General features: G+C 39.6%; 1 protein-coding gene and 1 pseudogene across 1 annotated transcript in view; one reads left to right on the top strand and one right to left on the bottom strand.

Annotated features, from left to right (window-relative positions):
- tmem8b (transmembrane protein 8B) overlaps nucleotides 1-9,714 on the top strand; it is a 202,086-nt gene extending 192,372 nt beyond the window's left edge. The window contains exon 13 of the mRNA XM_051696663.1: nucleotides 8,549-9,714. Within this exon, the coding sequence (XP_051552623.1) occupies nucleotides 8,549-8,884 (336 nt within the window). The 3' untranslated portion in view covers nucleotides 8,885-9,714. The remainder of the gene's footprint in view (nucleotides 1-8,548) is intronic.
- Nucleotides 9,715-17,419: 7,705 nt separating this feature from the next.
- On the bottom strand, nucleotides 17,420-20,094 carry LOC127439727 (glutathione hydrolase 6-like; annotated as a pseudogene).
- Nucleotides 20,095-20,284: the final 190 nt, after the last annotated feature.

The raw sequence follows: 20,284 nt of genomic DNA, 5'->3' as shown, positions 1-20,284 counted from the left end.
TTCCATTACCAGACAGCTTATACTTTATGTTAATCTGTCTAGTGACCACACTGTTTTTTCCTGAAGTGAGAAGATAAAAAATGATGGGTGTTGGACAAGGAAAAGACTATGCCAAGAGCCTCTGGCAAGTGAATGTTGAGTGAGAGAACAATGTCCTCCCTTGAGTAGAATGTGGTGGTGTACTGTATATATAAATGCAGAGAGACGAGGAGCCAACTGTGAACTTCTGCTGGGGGAGGAAAAACTAAAAAGCAATATCTGTAAAAAAAAAAAAAAAATAAGACATCTAGCTTCAAAGATATATTGTGTGAGAGGGAGGAATATTAAGAGAGAGAGAGAGAGTCTACAGTCAGTGTTTCATACAACAAGACTATGAAAACCACACACAAAAAAAATCTTTTTTATATGAAGATTCTGCCTGAATTTTTGTTAACACACATCTGAAGACGTTAATAATGTTTCTAATGAAGCAGAATCATCCACCCTAAGGCAAACCACATCTGGATAAAATGAATGAACCAGTGAAGAAAAGTTCAAATGTCTTAATATTAGTTTTGAGAGCTGTAATAAGCAGCTGTGCTACATTGTTGCTAGGTATATTTGCTGACAGTTCAATCTATAAAGATTCTATAATCTAATTCCACAATATTGGGCATGTGGATAGTTAACATGAAGCACTTTCCTGTGGAAATGTCCAGTTGTGTGACATGCTATACTGTACATCTAAATTTTTCTTTTGTAATTCTTTTTTAATCATTATGCATGCAGTTCACATTAATTGAGAGACAACATGGAATGTTTGTAATTTATTTTAAATTTTTTATTTATATCACTCTGTGGTACCATTTGAAATTAACTAGTGATGGCCAGAATGTATTTAAAATGGTAGTAAACTTTAAATAAATGCAAACAGCCACCTCCGATATTCACTTTGCCTTATCAATTCTTATAAATTTTAACCTAAACTCTTGAAGTTTACTTTTAAAAAAGCCTTTTTAAAGGAAAAGTTCACCCAAAAAATGAAAGTTATCTCATCATTTACTCACCCTCATGCCATCCCAGATGTTGGTGACTTTCTTTCTTCAGCAGAACACAGATGAAGATTTTTTTAGAAGAATTTCTCAGCTCTTTTGGTCCATACAATGCAATTTGGTCCATACAGTGCAATTGAATGGGTGCCAAAATTTTGAAGCTCCAAAAATCACACAAGTCAGCATAAAAGTAATCCATATGACTCCAGTGGTTAAATCAATGTCTCCAGAAGTGATATGATAGGTGTGGGTGAGAAACAGATCAATATTTAAGTACATTTTTACTATAAATTCTCCTCCCGGCTCCACTTTAACTTTCACATTCTTCTTCTTGTGTTTTTGGTGATTCACATTCTTCATGCATATGCCCCCTACTGGGCAGGGAGAAGAATTTCAAGCAACAATTGACTTAAATATTGATCTGTTTCTCACCTACACTTGAGCCATATGGATTACTTTTATGCTGCCTTTATATAATTTTTGGAGTGTCAACATTTTGGCACCCATTCACATGCATTGTATGGACCTACAGAACTGAAATATTCTTCCAAAATTCTTAAATTGTGTTCTGCAGAAGAAAGAAAGTCATACACATCTGGCATGAAATGAGAGTGTTTAAATGATGAGAGAACTTTCATTTTTGGGTGAACTATTCCTTAAGTCAAGAAATTTACCCTTACAAAAACTAAAGGATATTATTATATGAATTTATATAAATGCTACAGAAATACAGTACACTATTAAGATTAAGAATCAGTAGCATGAATGTCCTGTTTCTGCATTATTAAATTTGGGATGGAAAGAAAGAAATATAGAAATTGTTTTAAATTAAGCGAAAAATACAGATTACTCTAATTCTGTCCAAAATGCGCTGAATTTAACATCAGACAACAGTTAAATACATGCGTCTATCATCCCCATGGCACATAATAGGCCTAGCTCTCTGTAATTAATTCTATCAGCTTACACCTCCATGTTAATGCTACCCGAGTCTACACAAACACACTACAAAGCATCCCGCTGTCTGATCTTAAGATCCTTTTATGAACTGATGAAAAAAGCTACAGTTCATCAAGTTTGTAACATGCAACATGCACAGAATATGTTTACAGTGCAGTTTACCATTTCAGGGCTTCTACTATCCTGTTGCTGTGTTATTTTTGGGCAGTGCAGTCTTGAAGTACACAGATGAGCTCAAATTAGATCAGTCAAGCAGTGCACAGAGTTACAAAAGAGTTGCAAAGCAATTGGGAGACAGCAAAATTGAGCAAGAGAAACAAATATGCGGGTGGGATGGAGTTTGCTCACTCATACTTGCAAAAAGTATGTTGTCTGAGGTTTGGGTTTCATTACTTTTATTAAATAACAACCACAATTTGAATTCTAACACTTCAAATTAAATTGCTCCTGCTGGAGGAATACACATTTAGCTTTTAAAAGAGAATAATGAATGGGGACAGGATACATAAAATGTAGTGTTGTGAAAGAAAGTATGAGAACCCTTTGGAATTATATGTGTTTCTGCACTAATGGCTAAAAAAATGTGATCTGTGTCATAATAAAAATAAAGACCAGCCAAAGACTTTCTTTAGCGACTGATCAGACCTGTTTAGCAAGCATTCCTCAATCCCAAAAATAGTTTTACTGTAGCTCTAGTATATTTTTAGTATGTCTTTCTAGAATCACATGCTTTAGACAATGGCACAGCAGTTTATTAGAATTTTGGTCAGAATTCTGACTTGGCCATAATAAGATCTCATTATCTTTTGTTTTGGCTTCTCTGTTATTGATTTACCACTGTGTTTGGTATCATTGTTGTATTGCATAACCCTTTTAATTTTTAGATTCTAGAGTCAGACACCTTCTGGTGTAGAATTTCCTGATACAATTTGCAATTCATTGGTTCCTCAGTGATTGTGAGCCGTCAAGGCCCTGAAGGGGCAAAGCTGCACCAAACCATTACAGTCCCTAATTCTTCAGACTTGGGCGTGAGGTTTTGGTGTTGGTATGCAGTGTTTTCTTCAAATATAACATTGTGAACATTTTCCAATAATATATTGTTTCTTAGTGCTGTGAAATAATCAGGAGTTCTTTGGCTAACTTTCTATGCTTATCAGTAGTCATTTTTGAAAAGGAGGGGTTTCTGTGGTAACCTACTATAAAAGTTCCAGCAAAAAGGAAGCGGGAAGCGGGGTGGCAGTCCAGGTAAGTCAGCTTTTTATTCAGCGTTTTCAGCTTCACAATCAGAGTTTTGGCTTTTCAGCTTCACAATTGACGTATACACTTTAGCTTCACAACAAACATATGCTTTAGCTTTACAACAAATATACACTTCAGCTTCACAACTTCGGGTTTCTCTGTCCCTGACTCTCTCTGTCTCTCCGGCATTCTTAGCAGCCTTTTCAAGCCCATCTCCTTTGTCTCTGTAATGAGACACAGGTGTTAAGCATCAATAATCACCAGGTGATGGCCCTTACTGCTTCCTCTCTCCCCAATGACAGACACACGACCACGTCCCGCTCCACATACCCCCACTGCCCAACTCAGGCCCGGGCAACGTGTGGCCTGCTAACCCCCCCCATTCCTGGAGAGGAAGTCAGCCACAACCATCTGTGGCCCCGGCCTGTGGACCACCTTAAATTTGAAGGGCTGAAGTGCCAGGTACCAATGAGTGATCCACGCATTGGTATTTGTTCATGCGGTAGGAGCATATAAAAGCAGCTCGCCACAGAGTGCAGATTTCACTCTCGTGAAAGCCTGTTGGCACGCCTCCGTCCACTGGACCGGATCTGGCGGCCCCTTTTTAGTGAGATCAGTCAAGGGGCTGGTGACATCAGAAAAATTAGGAACAAACCTTCTGTAATAGCCAGCCAGCCCCATGAACTGCCTCACCTCCTTTTTGGACTTGGGACGTGGGCAGGCTGCTATCACTGCGATTTTATCAATTTGGGGACATACCTGCCCATGACCCAAGTGGAAGCCCAGATACCATACTTCCGCCCAATTACGCACTTTTTCGGGTTTGCCGTGAGCCCCGCCCACCTCAGCAACCTCAGAACGGCTCTCAGATGCTGCATATGTCTCTGCCAAACATTACTGTATATAATGATGTCATCTAAATAGGTGGCAGCATACGCAGTGTGTGGCCGGAGAATTTTATCCATGAGGTGCTGGAACGTAGCGGGAGCCCCGAACGGAAGAGTGACGAATTGGTGTAATCCAAACAGTGTGGAAAAGGCTGTTTTTCTCAGGATAATGGAGTTAAGGGGATCTGCCAATATCCCTTGGTTAAATCCAGTGTTGAATAAAATTGAGCCGCATCCAACCGAACGAGCAGTTCATCAATTCGGGGCATTGGGTACGTGTCAAATTTAGACACCGCATTGACTTTCCGGTAATCAACACAGAACCAGACTGACCTGTCACTCTTAGGTACAAGAACAACCGGGTTGGCCCAATCGCGGTGCAATTCTTCTATTACCCCCATCTCGAGCATTGCCTCTAATTCGTCCCAATTCACTTTTTTCTTATGTTCGGGCAAGCGGTATGGCTGACTACAAACTACCACTCCTGGTGGGGTCTTGTTGTGGTGTTGTATGAGGTTAGTACGGCTGGGAAGAGGAGAGAACATGTCCACAAACTCGTTTTGCAATTTGGCCACCTCCGTGAGCTGGGACGGTGAGAGGTGGTCTCCATAAGGGACCGGGGTGAATGGGTCGGCTTTGAACTTCACCTCCGGACCAAGCTCCGCCCTCTCCGGAACTACCGTCACCATGGACACGGGGACCACCTCTCTCCATAATTTAAGGAGGTTGAGGTAGTAAATTTGACGTGCTCCACCTCTATCGTTCGTTTAACCTCATAATCGAGATCCCGACTTGCCGTGTAACCTCAAAGGATCCTTGCCACTTGGCAAGCAGTTTTTAGCTCGATGTGGGGAGTAATACAAGTACTTTGCCTCCCGGTGCAAATTCCCATAGCTGGGTACCCCTGTTATACAGCCGGCTTTGTGTCTTTTGAGCTTGGAGCAAATTTTGTTGTGACAGCTGATCCAGTGTGTGCAGCTTTGCTCGACGATCAAGGACATATTGAATTTCATTTTTGCTTTGGGAAGGTCCTTCCTCCCACGCCTTCCGTATGACGTCAAGCACCCCATGGGGCCGGCGTCCATACAGGAGTTCGAAGGGGGAAAACCACGTGGAGGCTTGCAGAACCTCCCTGACTGCAAATAATAGGGGTTCCAGCCATTTGTCCCAATTCCTAGTGTCCTCGTGCATAAACTTGCGAATCATATTTTTCAGGGTTCGATTAAATCATTCAGCCAGCCCATCAGTTTGCGGGTGATAAACGCTGGTGCGAATCGATTTAAACCCCAGCAATTCATAAAGTTTGCGTAGTGTTCGTGACATAAATGTTGTGCCTTGGTTGGTGAGGATTTCTTTCGGAATCCCCACCCGGGAGATAATTCTGAAGAGTGCCTCCGCAACACTGCATGCTGAGATGTTGCGTAAAGGCACTGCTTCCGGATATATGGTTGCATAATCCACCAGGACTAATACAAAGCGATATCCGCATACTGACCATTCTAATGGCCCGACGAGGTCCATAACAATTCTTTCGAAGGGGGCCTCGATTAACGGTAATGGGTGCAATGGTGCTCTTGGTGTGGCCGGTGGATTCACCAACTGACATTCAAGGCATGCCACACACCATCTGCGTACATCCCCGTGAATACCCGGCCAATAAATGTGGGCCATTGGACGGTGCAGTGTTCGTTCTTGTCCTAAGTGACCTGCCATTGGATTGAGGTGAGCCACCTGGAAAAGTGTTTCCTGACGGCTCCTCAGGACTAATAACTGGGTTGTATTTTCATGGGTTTGAGTGTCCTGCGTCACTCGATACAACCGGTCCCTAATAATTGAAAAGTATGGATATGTTAGGGCGACGTCCGGCTGGAGCTGCAGGCCATCGATTACTCTCACTTGGTCAAAGGCGTGCCTAAGGGTTTCATCACAGGACTGCTCTAGAGGGAAATCCCCCTCCGGGAACTCCCTAAGGATGGGAATGCCGGAGGATTCCCCTCCTGCGTCATTCTGACGCTGAGCAGACGTGAATGGCCCCTGCTCTGCCTCCCGGCGTAGAGCCACCCGCAGGAAGCAGATGCCCCCTGTCTCACGGTCCGCCGCCAAGAACCCAAGGAAGGCTTCTAAGCGCCCCTGAGACGGACGACCCAGGGACATGGAGACCTGCTGCAGACTTGGAGCTGGTAAGAAGAACACTCCATCCCCTGGTGGAGGGCCAGGAGGAGAATCTTTTCTTTCATTTCGTCACATGCCCGAGGGGTGAGGACATGACCCGTCCACGAACGCTGTCTCCGCATGGGCAGCGCCCAAGCACGTGAGACAGCGATCGTGGCCATCGGAAGTGGAGAGGTAACGACCGCAACCAGGAATTAAATACAGACGGAAAGACATCTTTAAAAAGATGCTCTCCATCAGTGCCACTCTTTTAAAGAAAATATACTCTTTTATTTGCAAGAATATATACTCTTTTAGGCTGTTGAATTGCCCAGGGTCATGCTCTGCACTCCATGGGTGCAGAGGGGGAGAAGCCGTTTAAATGCACCATAAATCCAGCAGATGAGGTGAATGAACTCGGCAGATGAATTCAGCTCACTGAATAGAACCAATCAGTTCCAAAGAGAAAATCTGAATGAATGGTTGCATACCAGCTCCTTTTATACCTGTATGTCCGGGGGAGTGGCATGCAAATTCCACTCGCCAATTCCCATTGACCTATTCTCAAAGATCAGAGGTGTCTGGGGCTCCCAAGGGTGACCCCTAATGTCATTACATTGACACAACGTCAAGTGAGGTACAGATAGGGAACAACAGAATTCTATTCTCTCTGCATTGTCAGTGGGTTGGTAGGTATACTGGGCTGGAGATTATCTATACTGTAGGTAGAGAAGGTCTGATTGATGAAGACTATATGCTGCTCAGTGCCAGTGAGCATTGGAATTTACAGACTGTTCACACTGTGAATTTGGTGACAGTAGGTTGAATGTTTTTCAGCTGAAATCGGTCTGTGCTTTCCAAAATTTGAAATGCCCACAGGGTGGCAGCAAAAGTGAGTTGTATTTGTAAAAGATAATCCACGGCTAGGTCTGCGTTAAATGTTTTTAATGAAAGGCGTGGAGGCAAAGAACCACCCGACGCAAAGTGCATTAAAAATATTTAACGCACACCTAGCCGTGGATTATCCTGCTTATACCATGGTCACTTGCCAGCATTGATTATTTAACAGCTGTCATTGATTTTTACAGTGTAAATTTTGACAGGAAGAATATCAATAACTATTAACTTTTTCTACAGGTTGTTAGATCTAGAGTTCTGCCTAGTCAACATGCAGTAGTGCCACAGGGAAAGCTGAACATTTTAAATTATGAAAAAAATTTTTTTTGATGGGAGATGCCACTTGTCAGTAATTCGGCAGAATGTGGTTGATTTCAGGGTACATTAGCATTCGGAACATTCAGCAGGTCGATTTCCTGAGTGATCATGATGGAAGTTAAGCAGGGTGTGGGGCCCATACTGAATTCCTTTTTCCTTTTTTTAATCATCTGTTATCTAACATTGTATATACTTCAAAATATCTTATAAGGCTAACCTAGTTATGGTTTTAGTGCCTCTGCACACACCATAGTGGCCTTTACAGTAGCTGTCAGATATCTGTCTCCGAGGCAAGTGTTGTTGAATTTGTTGCCAATATAAGTGGTATTTCATGAAAATAAAAACTAAAACCAACTCTGAAAACAAACAGCAATGCATCACAATTTACCATGAAAGTAGACCGTAGAGACTGGTCTACTATTTAAATGTATTCATTGTATTATGTTTTTGTACATTTTTTGGATTAAATTGGTTTGGTAACAGCCATAATTGATCAGATCGAGAATCAACTTCAATTAACTGACATTCAAATAAAGTATTCCAGGGGGCATATGTTGCCCCATAATAAAAAAGGTCATTTCTATCACTGGTGCCATCTATGCAAAAGAGCAGATGCTAATTACTACAACACAACCATAACTTGCCTCTTATATTCTAACCGCAGAGTTTACATCTGTTATACTATACAGTTATACATCTGTTAATCTATAGCTGAGCTGAATGTCTCTATGTGGTCTTCGCTCTGCTAATAGATTTGATGCCATGTAATGACATTACTACCAGCACGAGCAATGTGAAGATTGCATGGTGTGGAGTGTAGGATGACAGCACACATTACTGTTTTCATAAATATCAGCATCCCTGGAGGTTGCACAAATGAATTTCTATGAACTCTGTAAATTTTGTCCAACATTGTAAGTGTTTGCATATGCATTCAACCCTAACAGTGGCTCGTGGACATCAGAGTGTCTCTGTGTCTTATTTATTTATGCATCTTACTTTGTGTGTGTGAGACTGCTCATTTATTCATGACAAAAAAGTGTCTTCTGCCTTGTGTTTCTTCAGACTGTGCGCACTATCCGCCGGCGCCGCTGTTACCCACCAACCTGGAAGCGCTGGGTGTTTTTTCTGTTCCCTGGCACCACAATTGCCACATCAGCAGTGGCCTTATATGCCTTTGTGGAGACGGAAGAGAACTACTTTTACATACACAGTATCTGGCACATGCTGATCGCCGGAAGTGTCGGCTTTCTTCTGCCACCACGTGCCAAACCTGATGTGAAAGTCACTCCCCTCAAACGGCGGCGAGGCTGTGGCTACCAGCTCTGTGTCAATGAACACGAGGAGATGGGATTGGTGGACCCAGCTATCATTACCATCAACAGCATATGCACCAGCTGATGATGTTCAACAGAGTTTAGCAACGCAGACTTGTATTTGCCTTTCCTCTCCTTCCTTTGGAATATAAAACACGGAAAACAAAGCCAGAGAACTTAAAGATGCACTGTAAATAACTTTTGACTAAACACATGCATACACATACAGTATATGTACAAGTTTTTTGTCATTGTTATTTGGATTACTATTGTTAATACCGTTTGCATTGTTAGTATCTTGGAATTGTTTGTGTCAGTACAGCGATGCACTGTTGTTAGTGCATTATTTAAAAAGTGAAAGCTGATTTTGCTGCTGCTACTTGACATTGACTGTAAAATTGAACAATGTGTCATGTAATTTATTCATTGTTATTTGGCTGACCAAATGTTGTTTTTTTCTTCTTTTTTTTCTTTTATTTTTATTTTGTGTGTGTGTGTGTGTGTGTTTCGAGGATGCTAACGAAGAACATTTTTGGTGGATGTACTGTACCAAGGGCACTGCTTTGTATCTATTTTACTTTCTTAACATCTTTTGCACTAAGACACAAAAATGTGATACTGTTCATTTTTTAAATATACTGTAAGTATAGATATGACTAAGTCACAAAGTGTACAACTTGTAAATGTATAGTATAGTTGTTTTCAGTGGAATGTCTGAATGTACTTCGGATTGCATTGTATTGCCTTTGCAGCCTAATTGATTGTCGATTTATAGAGGGTTTAGGAAAATGTCCATTGCCAAGACCAGGTTTTAATGAATAAGAAACCTTAGATAATAACCTCATATTTCCTGTTGTATTTACCTAGTGAGGGTCAGAGGGAGACATTTTAAAGCATCCACAAATGATAAAGCAAATAAACGGTTTATTTTTTTCTGTATTAAATCTGATTCTGGTTTATTTGTCCTTGAGCAAGTGAAATTACAGATTGGAGTCAAACTCTAATACATTAGAGAGATGAAAAACTGCAAGCAGAGGCCTCTGTGAATCCAAACCCCTGTGTGGTTTTAAATTAATGATTCATCCCAACAGAGGCAGATCTTACCATGAAATCATCCTCTACATGTCACTTACTATGATGATGCTTATGAGAACAGTTATTGCCTTTAGAATGTTCTCGGCTGTACCCACAGTGATGCACTAGATTTATCAGCTAACATTACATCTTAAAAGTGCCCTGTGTTTGTGGTTACACAAACATTCATGTCCTAAGCAAAATTCCACTAATATTCACTTGTCTTGTGATCACAAGATTATATAATGCATCTATTTATCACAACTGCCTTTTGGATGAATCATGAAACAAGTTGATGAATAATCATCATACTCCAAGCTGAAAATATGAATGCAACTTGCTGAACAAAAGAAACCCTGTTAAGATCAGTCTGTTTATTTGAAAGTATATACACTGACTATGCCTGGCTCATCTTGGCAAAATGGAATATACACAAGTAGTGTCCTATTGTGGCCAAAGATTATGAAAAGGGAAAATATTTCGGCCTGCCTCATTACTTTTTAGCTGAACTCTATAAACAAAGTGTTTACAGTGTCCCCCGAAAAGCATGTTAAAGCTAGACTATGTAAGATTTTTTTTTTAGAAATGAACAAAATTTCATTTATGAGCAAGTACACCAACAATCCGTCTTCCAAACCATGTCTTTGCCATACCCTGATTCACTGTGGTAAGCCTATAATGATGATTTATATTTTAGAGCTGTTGGGATAGATTTGGCGGGAAATAGCATACTTCTGTCAATCATCCGTGGGTGTTTAGGTCACATCCGTAAATAAATAAAAGAAGGTCCAACTAGCTGCTACCACACGTGTATATGTGCGGTGATAGGCGTGGTGGTAGTTTGAAGCTGACAGCTTGTAGCCAAAACACATGACATGATCAAAATGAAGAAACCTGAAACTGAGAAGAGTCTGCAAGCAAAAAGGGAAAGGGACAGAGCCCGTAAAAAAAACATGAATCATCATCGGCTTGGTTTTTTCATAGGTGGCGACAACTCCAAGAAAGGATTTAAAATTGACCCAGAGATGGAGTTTTGCTCGCTCGACAGGTAAGAAATTTTATTGGACCGATAAAATTAAGAGACAGGTCTGGTTTGTTGGACTGTCACTTAGCACGGTAGTTCGTTAGATAGCGTTAGCCACTCAAATGGGGCATTTTATTATGGATTGTGGTACTGCAGTGCTTTCAATTTCATTTTCGAGGAAGGATAATGGGAAAAAAATAACTTTATGATGGTAACAACAGCAATCTTTAAACAAGTTACTACCTTGGACTGTTTGCCTGCTGGCTAAGTTATAATTTCCACCATTTGCACCATTTCCACTGTTTGACTTTATCTGATATTACTAGCAATCGTTATGCCTAATGTCATCATTGCCTAATTTTTGTAACACTATTTATTTTAAAACAATTGTTTTCAACAAGTCAAAACAACAGTGGAAGATATGCTACTTACCTGCTTTTAAGACATTTTTCGGATATCCGTCTTTTTCTTTTTCCATTATTGATTGATTGATTTATTTTAGGGTAAGGGGCGAGTTTTGTTGTTGTTAGTGACATTCACTCTGATAAGACCATGGTTACACCAGTGGTATTCAAACCATCAGATTCATCTGCCAAAAGAGCAGAGCCAACGCCCAACTGACATAATTACCAAAACAGTGTGCCTCCACAAGTAACTTGCAGTTCTATGCTTCAACTGCTAGAGGGCCAAAAGTTACATATAGCCCTTTTCCACGGTGACATTACGGGTTACTGTCTACATGGTAGTTGCATGACTACCTCAAACATAAACAATCATGGTGCATCACAATGTGTTTGAATACAGCTTTGACTCTTGTTTTTGAGGACATATTTAAACATATTTCAACAAGATCTTCTCTAAAGATGACAGGTAATGTAATTATATTACATTGTATGCACTATGGCTGAACTTGCTAACTGTAAACTGTTACAGTGGAATCATTATTGTAGCGAAGATGCCGAGGCAGTTGTATTAAGATTCATGTGCAATTTAATAAACATATGAACAGTACAACAAAGTAGCAAATAAAAGGATAAATGACAAAACAGGCAAGGGTCCAGTACACAGGAGAAAGTTCAAGAAATGCAAAGCAAGTAAATCCGAGAGACAGAGGGGTAATCTAATAAACAGGCAAAAGGTCCAAAAACTCACAAGCAGGCAGGGAAATACGATAAACAGGCAGGAGTCAAAAACACAGAAAAAAAAAAAAAAAAAAAACAGGAACGGTAATAATGCTCAGAATTGCAGAACAAGACTTTGCACTGAATGCAGGTAAACAGAGAACTTAAATAGTCTGGGATAATATGAAACAGGTGAGTGAGTAATCAGTCTGAGCGGGGAATTATGGGAAATGTAGTTCGTGAAGGGAAAGCTAGAATTCCGGAGATGGAGACCTCTGGCAGCGTTCTGGAGAGATAGCAGATGCTGCAGGTGTAACAGTTATTAACAATGGTGTAGCAGATGGTTGTATTTGAATTTTTGCCATAGTTTCACTTAACAGATAGCCTCGACCTTCCAAACTTAGTGAGTAACTGGTCAAAAATCCCTCTACAGAACAAAACAATGCACAAAATAAGATGACAACAGTGTAAGAAAAGCTAAAAAAGGTGGCAAATATAACAACTTACTGAGATCAACTGCAGAGGACACCGGCGATTCACTGTTTATCACAAGCGGACACTGGTTATTCACTGTTTATCACAAGCGGACACTGGTTATTCACTGTTTATCGCAAGCAGACACCGGCAATTCACTGTTTATCACAAGCGTTATTGGCTGAATTCAATACCCCGGTTAGTTAGCAGGCTGGTCAGCTTTTGCTTATGTCCTTCTTATGATCCCTGTACTCCCTTAAGTGTTTTTCAATTTGTTTATGATCATTTCGTGTTGTATCTTCATTCTTGTAGATAATTTTTTTCCTTTACGATCTCTCTAGTTTATCTCGGATCTTCGTAAATACCATATCGCAAGCAGAGCACTCGTTTCGTCGTGTTACCTGAATGCTTTTGATGTCTGATAATTTTGTGGATTTTTTATTGTTATTATAGTGCAAAGAAGTACTCCTTGCTGGAGATGGTAGCAACTGTTGTTGTTTGGGAAACTTTACCATGGTGACGAAACATCCCACCCTCCGTCCCCTGACCTAATCGGCTCCTGCGTAGAGACCAGCAAGCTTTTGTGGCTGGTGCGGAACTAGGTTTCCGCCCCTGGAATGGCCTTTTCTGCTGTGGAAATACGCGAAACAGTTCAAGAATTCGCACTGGATGAGGAACCCTCACCCGAACCATGTCGGTGGAAAAGGAGCTATGAGTGTTCAGATGAATATCACTGAATTAGATAAAAAAAAAAAATAATCAAACCAACAGCATTTATTTTTACGAAAGAATGCAAAGCCACTCTTATGACCAGGGGCGTAGATTCCATGGGGATGGAGGTCGATGTAACCCCTCCAATAATCAAAACAATCACACAGCCCCCCCAATATTTATACCATGATCAATGGAAACTTCACAAAGTTTAAGCCAAATCAACGCCCTTGCTTATGACGCTTTTGAATTTGAGGGGAAATTACTTCATATATCCACAAAAAGGCTTTGAAACAAGTTAGTTAACAGTAATTGCAAAAATGGCTCTGAAAAATTAAGTTAGCTTTAAGAAAATTCTTACATCATTTGTTTGCAGATAAAACTTGGTGTGATTTTTGTTCAGATGCAAATAAATCCAAATAGAGTCCAAATATTTGTTTTAGGGTTGCTGTTATTATAAGTAATTTTAATAATAACCTATTAATCTAAACTAGTGCTGTCATTAGGGCTGTAGGATTATGAAAAATCATAATTGTAGACTATTTCTCTTTATATTGTAATTGTAATTAATTTCGATTAATAGAATTCACATTTCATATTTTGTCTGGTACTATATATGCACGCCATGTTCTTTATGTAGGCTACACATCCAAAACAAGATGACAGCTGCATCTACATTACTTTATTGCTGTTTTAAAATAAACCAAGATCACACTGGCCTTCATAGTGGCATGAAAAACGATTGTTATTCAAATTCTGACAATATTATACACAGAAATTGAGCTATGGACATGTCATTGATTGGTTAATTCTCCACTGCTGCAAATATCATTTTGTTATTGTTGTTGCTGATTTAACAGGAGAAGAACTCAATGCACTGCTATAATTGACACTTTTCACAATTAGATTATTGTGCTGTTATTGAACACACAGAGACTTTTAACCCAGGAAACCATGTCCTCCTACATCCATAAACAAATCAAGCCCTCCTCAACTCTGGCATTCTTATAGCAGTCCAATAGTTTGTGTTGATGTTCTGGTCTGTCCATGGATAAGCTGATTTCTCCTCGCAACACATTCCCTGAGACTCTGTTGAAGAAATCGTTAGCAATTGTTCTAGTCTAAATGGGAATGGATGAGAGATGCTACGCAAAGATACAGGACGAATTGGGATTGACAGAGGTTTGCAGTATTATATTTATGTCTCTCTAAATGGAGCAGGTAACTGAGGTACATGTAGACTTCTAAGTACCAAAAAGCCATTGGAGTCACCCATTTAAAACCATCTTAGATTCACAAAATGTCCTTTGACTGTCTGGCAAAATTTACAGTGTAATTAGGATGTGGTTTTTGAATCATGATCTAATCCATGCTCTGTCAGTAACTGTCATCTAATTATCTGTATTGCAAAGAAGCACAGTACAATTCTGGACTGACAGTGGCCTGGGCACAGTATTCCTAATGGGAGGAGCAGAGGAACATGTTTTACTTAAGATATGCATATGCATTAGTTTGCTGCCACTGAGAGTGGAGTGACAGCACATGAATTATGACATCCCAATGAATGAGCACACTCAAACCTCAGCTGACAAACACCCACTCTATAGTGGTAGAACAGGAACAATGACAGACATTCCGGTAAACTGCAAAGCAATTTACTGAAATCAATTCAATACAGGAAAAAATCATTTTAAACAGTTTAAACTAGTAAAAATGCATACAATAATCAGTGTTTCATAATATCATAAGTGTTTTTATTCATACTTGCTTTGTAGTTTAAGTGCATTCTTTAGTATGAATATATCATCAAAACCTTAGCACTTATATTCCTCATCTTGTGCGTTAAGATGTTATTTCAGTAGTAATGACTGGGAAAATAGTAAATAATGCTAAATGCAGTGGTACAGCAAGAGCCTTTGAGCAACCATGCCACATTCTGTAACAAAATAGTCTTCATGTATTCCTCCCCATAATTTCCAGGGATCTGTCTTCTTGAACAATCATATTACAATGTAAACAAGAACTGAAATCAAAGCTGATAGTGCAGCCAATCAAGCCAGTGAGGATAGACCACAGCATTTTTGTACAATCACAAAGTTTCAAGCAGCAATGAGATTTTATTTGATTTTTTATCAGCGCAAAATACTCTCCTACTGTGCACAAAACAGATCTATCAGTAAGGCAATACAGGTTTTGCAAACAAAAGAAAGAAAAAAACAACAAACCAATTAGCAGAACAACAAGCAGGGTTCCATTCTAATATGCGACGAAAATCATTACAGGGTTCCCAAACTTTTCAAGGCACAATTTTCCAGGACATTTTATGCGTCCAACAATTTAAGCAAAAACACATGCATCCATTTAAATTTAGCTTTTATTTTGCCGTTTTGTGTGTTTTTGATGGTAGTTTCTCACCTCCAGATAAGCAGCTGTAAATAAATACACAGCTTTAATTTTCATCCAAATATGTCATATTCCATGACATTCTGCATTTTATAGCAATGCCAGTTTTATGACTACCTTCCGTGATTCTGGCCGTGTTTTCTGCATACTACATGTGGTAACCGCGGTATAAGCAGACTCCGATTTTTGAATTATTGAAAATTCATTCACATCCTGAGGTGTAAAGCTGAATCACCATGTTACCAACTCAGGGTGTGAATTTAAAAAAAAAAAAAAAAAAAGAAAAAGTGGTCCGACCGTCATTGTTGTCTAAACGTTATAATTAAAATGTTTTTGTTGTTAATGTTGCAATGTTGGACTAAAAAATATATATATTTTATAGATTTTGTACTATATCAATACTGATGATATATCATCAATGCAAAGCAGAGATGACAGCAGATGAGCAGAGAATGTACAGTTGCAATCGAAATTATTCAACCACCCTGACCAGCAATACATTCTGGTGATGTGAATTAAAACACATCAACTAAAACCTCAGTAAACAGTCAAAGTAAGTTTTAAATACACATTTGAGTGATTTTGAGAAACAAAGTTTACCCAAATTTTAAAATAAAAAATAACTAATTTTCTCCACAAATGTCATGTCAAAAATATTCAACCCCCAAAGTCAATCATTTGTGGAGCATCCTTTATCCTTAATAACAGCAAATAAATGTTTCAGGTAAGTGTTCTCAGGCTTCGGACACCTCTTTATTCAAATTTTTACACATTTCTCATGAGCAAAAGCTTCCAGCTCATTGACATTCTTTGGTTTCTGTGCTGCCACTGCTTCCTTGAAATCCCAACAATTTTAATTATGGACTGAAAGGGCCATTTAAGGACATTCCACGACCTATCTCTAAACCAGATTTTGGACAACTTGTATGTATCCTTGGTGTTATTGTCTTGCTGGAAAGTCCAGTGATCACCGAGCTTCAATTTACATACTGAAGGCATCACATTTTTCATGCCAAAATGGCCTGATACCTGAAAGAATCCATGGTGTCAGTCACATAGTCAGGATAGCCGTTTCCTGCAGCCGCAAAACACCCCCATAACAGGACTGACCCACCTCCATGCTTGACTGTGGGGATGGTGTCGTTCTTGTCATCACCTTCTTCCAGGACTCCACAGGTCTTTCCTAATTACTTCTTGAATATTCAAGTCAACATTTCCCTTCGTGAAGTTTTGCTTTCTTCCACACCCCAAGAAGGTTGCTGTTGTACCATATTTAAAAACTGTATGAATGGTGCTGCCAACTTTGTCTATTGGAAATTGAAGTGCCTTGGAAATGTACTTTTAGCCATGATCTTTCTTGTGTAATGAAATAATCTCCTATATTAGCTTTGAGACAGCTTATTTTTAATTGCATTTTTTGCATAGAATTACATTTTTGCTTACAACACTAAACTTAAATTTTAAAACTTAAATAAATGCCAATGCAGATTGATGACTTAATTTTGTTTTAAAACAATTACTTGTGTAGCCTTACATATTTAAGATACAGCTACATGCAATAGGGGCTGAATAATTATGACATGGCTGTATTTTTAAAAAATCCTGCTATTTAGAAATATTAGGTTATATATTCACACTATGACTTTGAATGTGTCACTCAACTGATATAGATGTAAAGTTTAAAAATTCTTGGTCATCAGAAAAGTTAACAAATTATTATTATTTTTTTTTAATTTCAGTGTACAGAGTATTGCCACTAATATCACTTCTTAACAGTGATATGTTGTAACTGTCCTGACATAATGTTTCTGCCTTAGTATTCATCAGCATGGACCTCACTAGTAGGGGCTCCATAGACTCCTACATGTTCTGCTTTCAGCTGCGGCAGCATGGATGGAAAGTGGTATGAGCATCCATTCACTTCTTGTACCTCTGAAAGCATGCTGTAGACTGTAGAGCCATTTGTGACGACAGACATACAGCCAGACAGAAGCTTGGGAACTCTGGGCTGAATATGAAGGAGAGGACTGTTCACCGTTTCATGAGCAGACATTCCAAAGTCCACCAACTTCCTCAGCATAACCACAGACTGAAAGAGGGCAGAAATCCCTCCAGTCACAGCAACAAACTGCAACTCATTATCATCATGATCATCTGCCTCATCTTCATCTTTAATCTTTACAACTAGAGGAAAAGGATAATAAGGCAACCGAGTGATGCTCGAGAATGACTCGAGCTTATCTATGCAATAAGTATTGTCCAAATCCCCATGTAGTGTTGAGCGAGGTGGTAATTACAATAAAATTGCCATGACTTTCAAGGGCCCCAGCGTGACTACTTGTTGTATTTAATGTCAATATCTCACTCAGGCTAGTGTTGTTGAAGAATTCGTGTGCCAAATTTAAGAGCGTAATATAGGACGCCGTGGTATTGTTAGAATCTCCATCGCTCTGAAAAGAAAGGTTTCGCTCTCTGACTCTGTCTAACATATTGGATAACATTCTACCTGTGAGCTGGGATGGGGTTGAGAGAACGGTGTATTACTCCTTTTCCACGATAAGGGGCTCATTGATTTCAGCGAGGAAAGCTGGTCTCTCTGTTTCAGAAATGTCTTGAGCCAATTTTACAGCCAGCGTTTCCAAGAATTGGGAGACATTTAGGCTGACACTCAGCAAAAGTTCTGGTAGATTCACATTGCCAATGTGTGCGCCCTCTGATTTCACATGGCCAGGCGCATCTTAGAACAGATCACACAGTCTTGATTGGAGGATTTTATCCTTGTGGGCTTCCAAAGCCCTGGAGAGGATTCCATCAATATGGAAACCATTTTAGCAAGTTTTGTGGCACCTACAAAAAGGTTTCTCAATTCTAAAAGCCCATAGATTAAGTGCAGTAGTCTCAGGCCCTGCAACAGAGAGGGAGCTCCATAAGTAGGCAATTTGTGAGAGGTGTCATGTATTGCCTTAAATGATCCCATAGAGCAATTATATAAAATATCTGAAAACACTCCACCTTAAAGCAAAGAGAAGTACAAGAAATGATTCATTTAACAGCCTTAAAAAAGCTGTTTGTGGCATTTTAACAATTTAGTTACCCTGTGATAAGCAAATATTAGTTTTTTACTTATTAGTTTTAGAGATTTACAAAATATTTAAGAGCCTAAACTGCTCAAATTGTCATGTAGGAGAGGTTTTTTCTTGGTAATGTGCTTGATTTCCACTTTCATATACTAGAAAGACTGAAGACTTCATTCAGAGTTCAAAACCACCTCTTAAAGCCAAATAAAATCCTTCACCAAAATCTGCTAATGGTATTTTGAGAGATTGACATTGAATACTGAAAGTCAAACAATATGTGGGGATGGCATGGTCGTGTGTCTGTCTGTGGGAGAGGGAGAGCGGTAAGGCTCGTCACCTGGGCTGTCATTATCATTAACACCTTTCTCTTGTTATAGTGATGGCGGAGGGAGACCTGAAAAGGTCGACAAAGAGCACCAGTCAGCAGATAGAGAGGGACCAGAGAGAAACTCTTCCTGTGTGTGCAACAAGACTGATTTACTCGTCTGTGTGTGGTTATTTGGCCACTGAATGCCCTTTATGTTTGAGTTTTGTGAACGAAGCTGAAGAGTAATAAAATACTCACGTTGACTGTTTCCGCTGCCTCGTGACTCCTCCATTTGCCCTGAGAATACGATCTCTGTTACACATTAAAACCTCAGATTTCAGGAAATTACATCAGTGCTTGAAAAGAGCTAAAATCAATGATGAATCTCCTGTTGGCATGGCCAACCAATTCTAAAATTGTATGTCTCTGAAATATTTGATTTGTAGAAAAAATTCACTAATAAAAGTACATGATTCTTCACTAACCTAATCCTGCAGTGTGTGGGTGGACAACTCATAGGCAGAGTAATGCAGCAATCGCTACATCTAACACATTCCCTTTCTCCTGAAGAAGCTCCTTGCCAATATTGGAGCAGATATCTGTAAAAAAAAAAAAAAGCAACATCGTATGAGCTGCATCAAGATATGTTCTGATAGAGAATTATGCAGTTTCTTTATCAGTCATAATATGATAATATTTAATAAAAATAGTATTTTTATTAAAAGCATTAACTAATGGAGTTATACCCGAGTCTGTGATGATGGCAGCATGGTGGAACAGAGACTGATCACTGTGCTCATGATTGTGACTATCATGATTATGATTATGGTGATCATCTCCAACAGAGTGATTGTGGCCATTGTTGTCATCATCGTCATCTTCATCTTCCTCCCCATGATGGTGGTGGCCTTGCTCCTTTTCTTCAGAGTTCTTGTTTGTCTTGTCCTCAACATCATAATCATCATCATGTTCACCATGATGGTGGTTGTGGTGGTCGTGGTCCTTTACCTCAAAAGTCTTATTTGTCTTGTCATTCTCCTGGAGATTTGACAGGTTCTGCTGTCCCTCAACCCCGGACCAATGCCCATTCCACTCATTGACCATAATTCTAAAACTTTTCCCAGAAAAATAAGGGCCACCATGACCCTGATACAGGTGTCCCTTGTCCTTTTCCCTCTTTGCCAATAAATGAAGGGCCTGAGTGTAACAAGAATAAAAATCTGGATTCTGGTGGGATGGCATTTACAACTGAAGCACAAAAAGCATATTCAATATAAAGAGTCAAAATGCTTCT

Source organism: Myxocyprinus asiaticus, chromosome 4 (genome assembly GCF_019703515.2).
Source record: "Myxocyprinus asiaticus isolate MX2 ecotype Aquarium Trade chromosome 4, UBuf_Myxa_2, whole genome shotgun sequence".
NCBI lineage: Eukaryota > Metazoa > Chordata > Actinopteri > Cypriniformes > Catostomidae > Myxocyprinus > Myxocyprinus asiaticus.
This window is presented reverse-complemented; position numbering and strand designations above follow the sequence as displayed.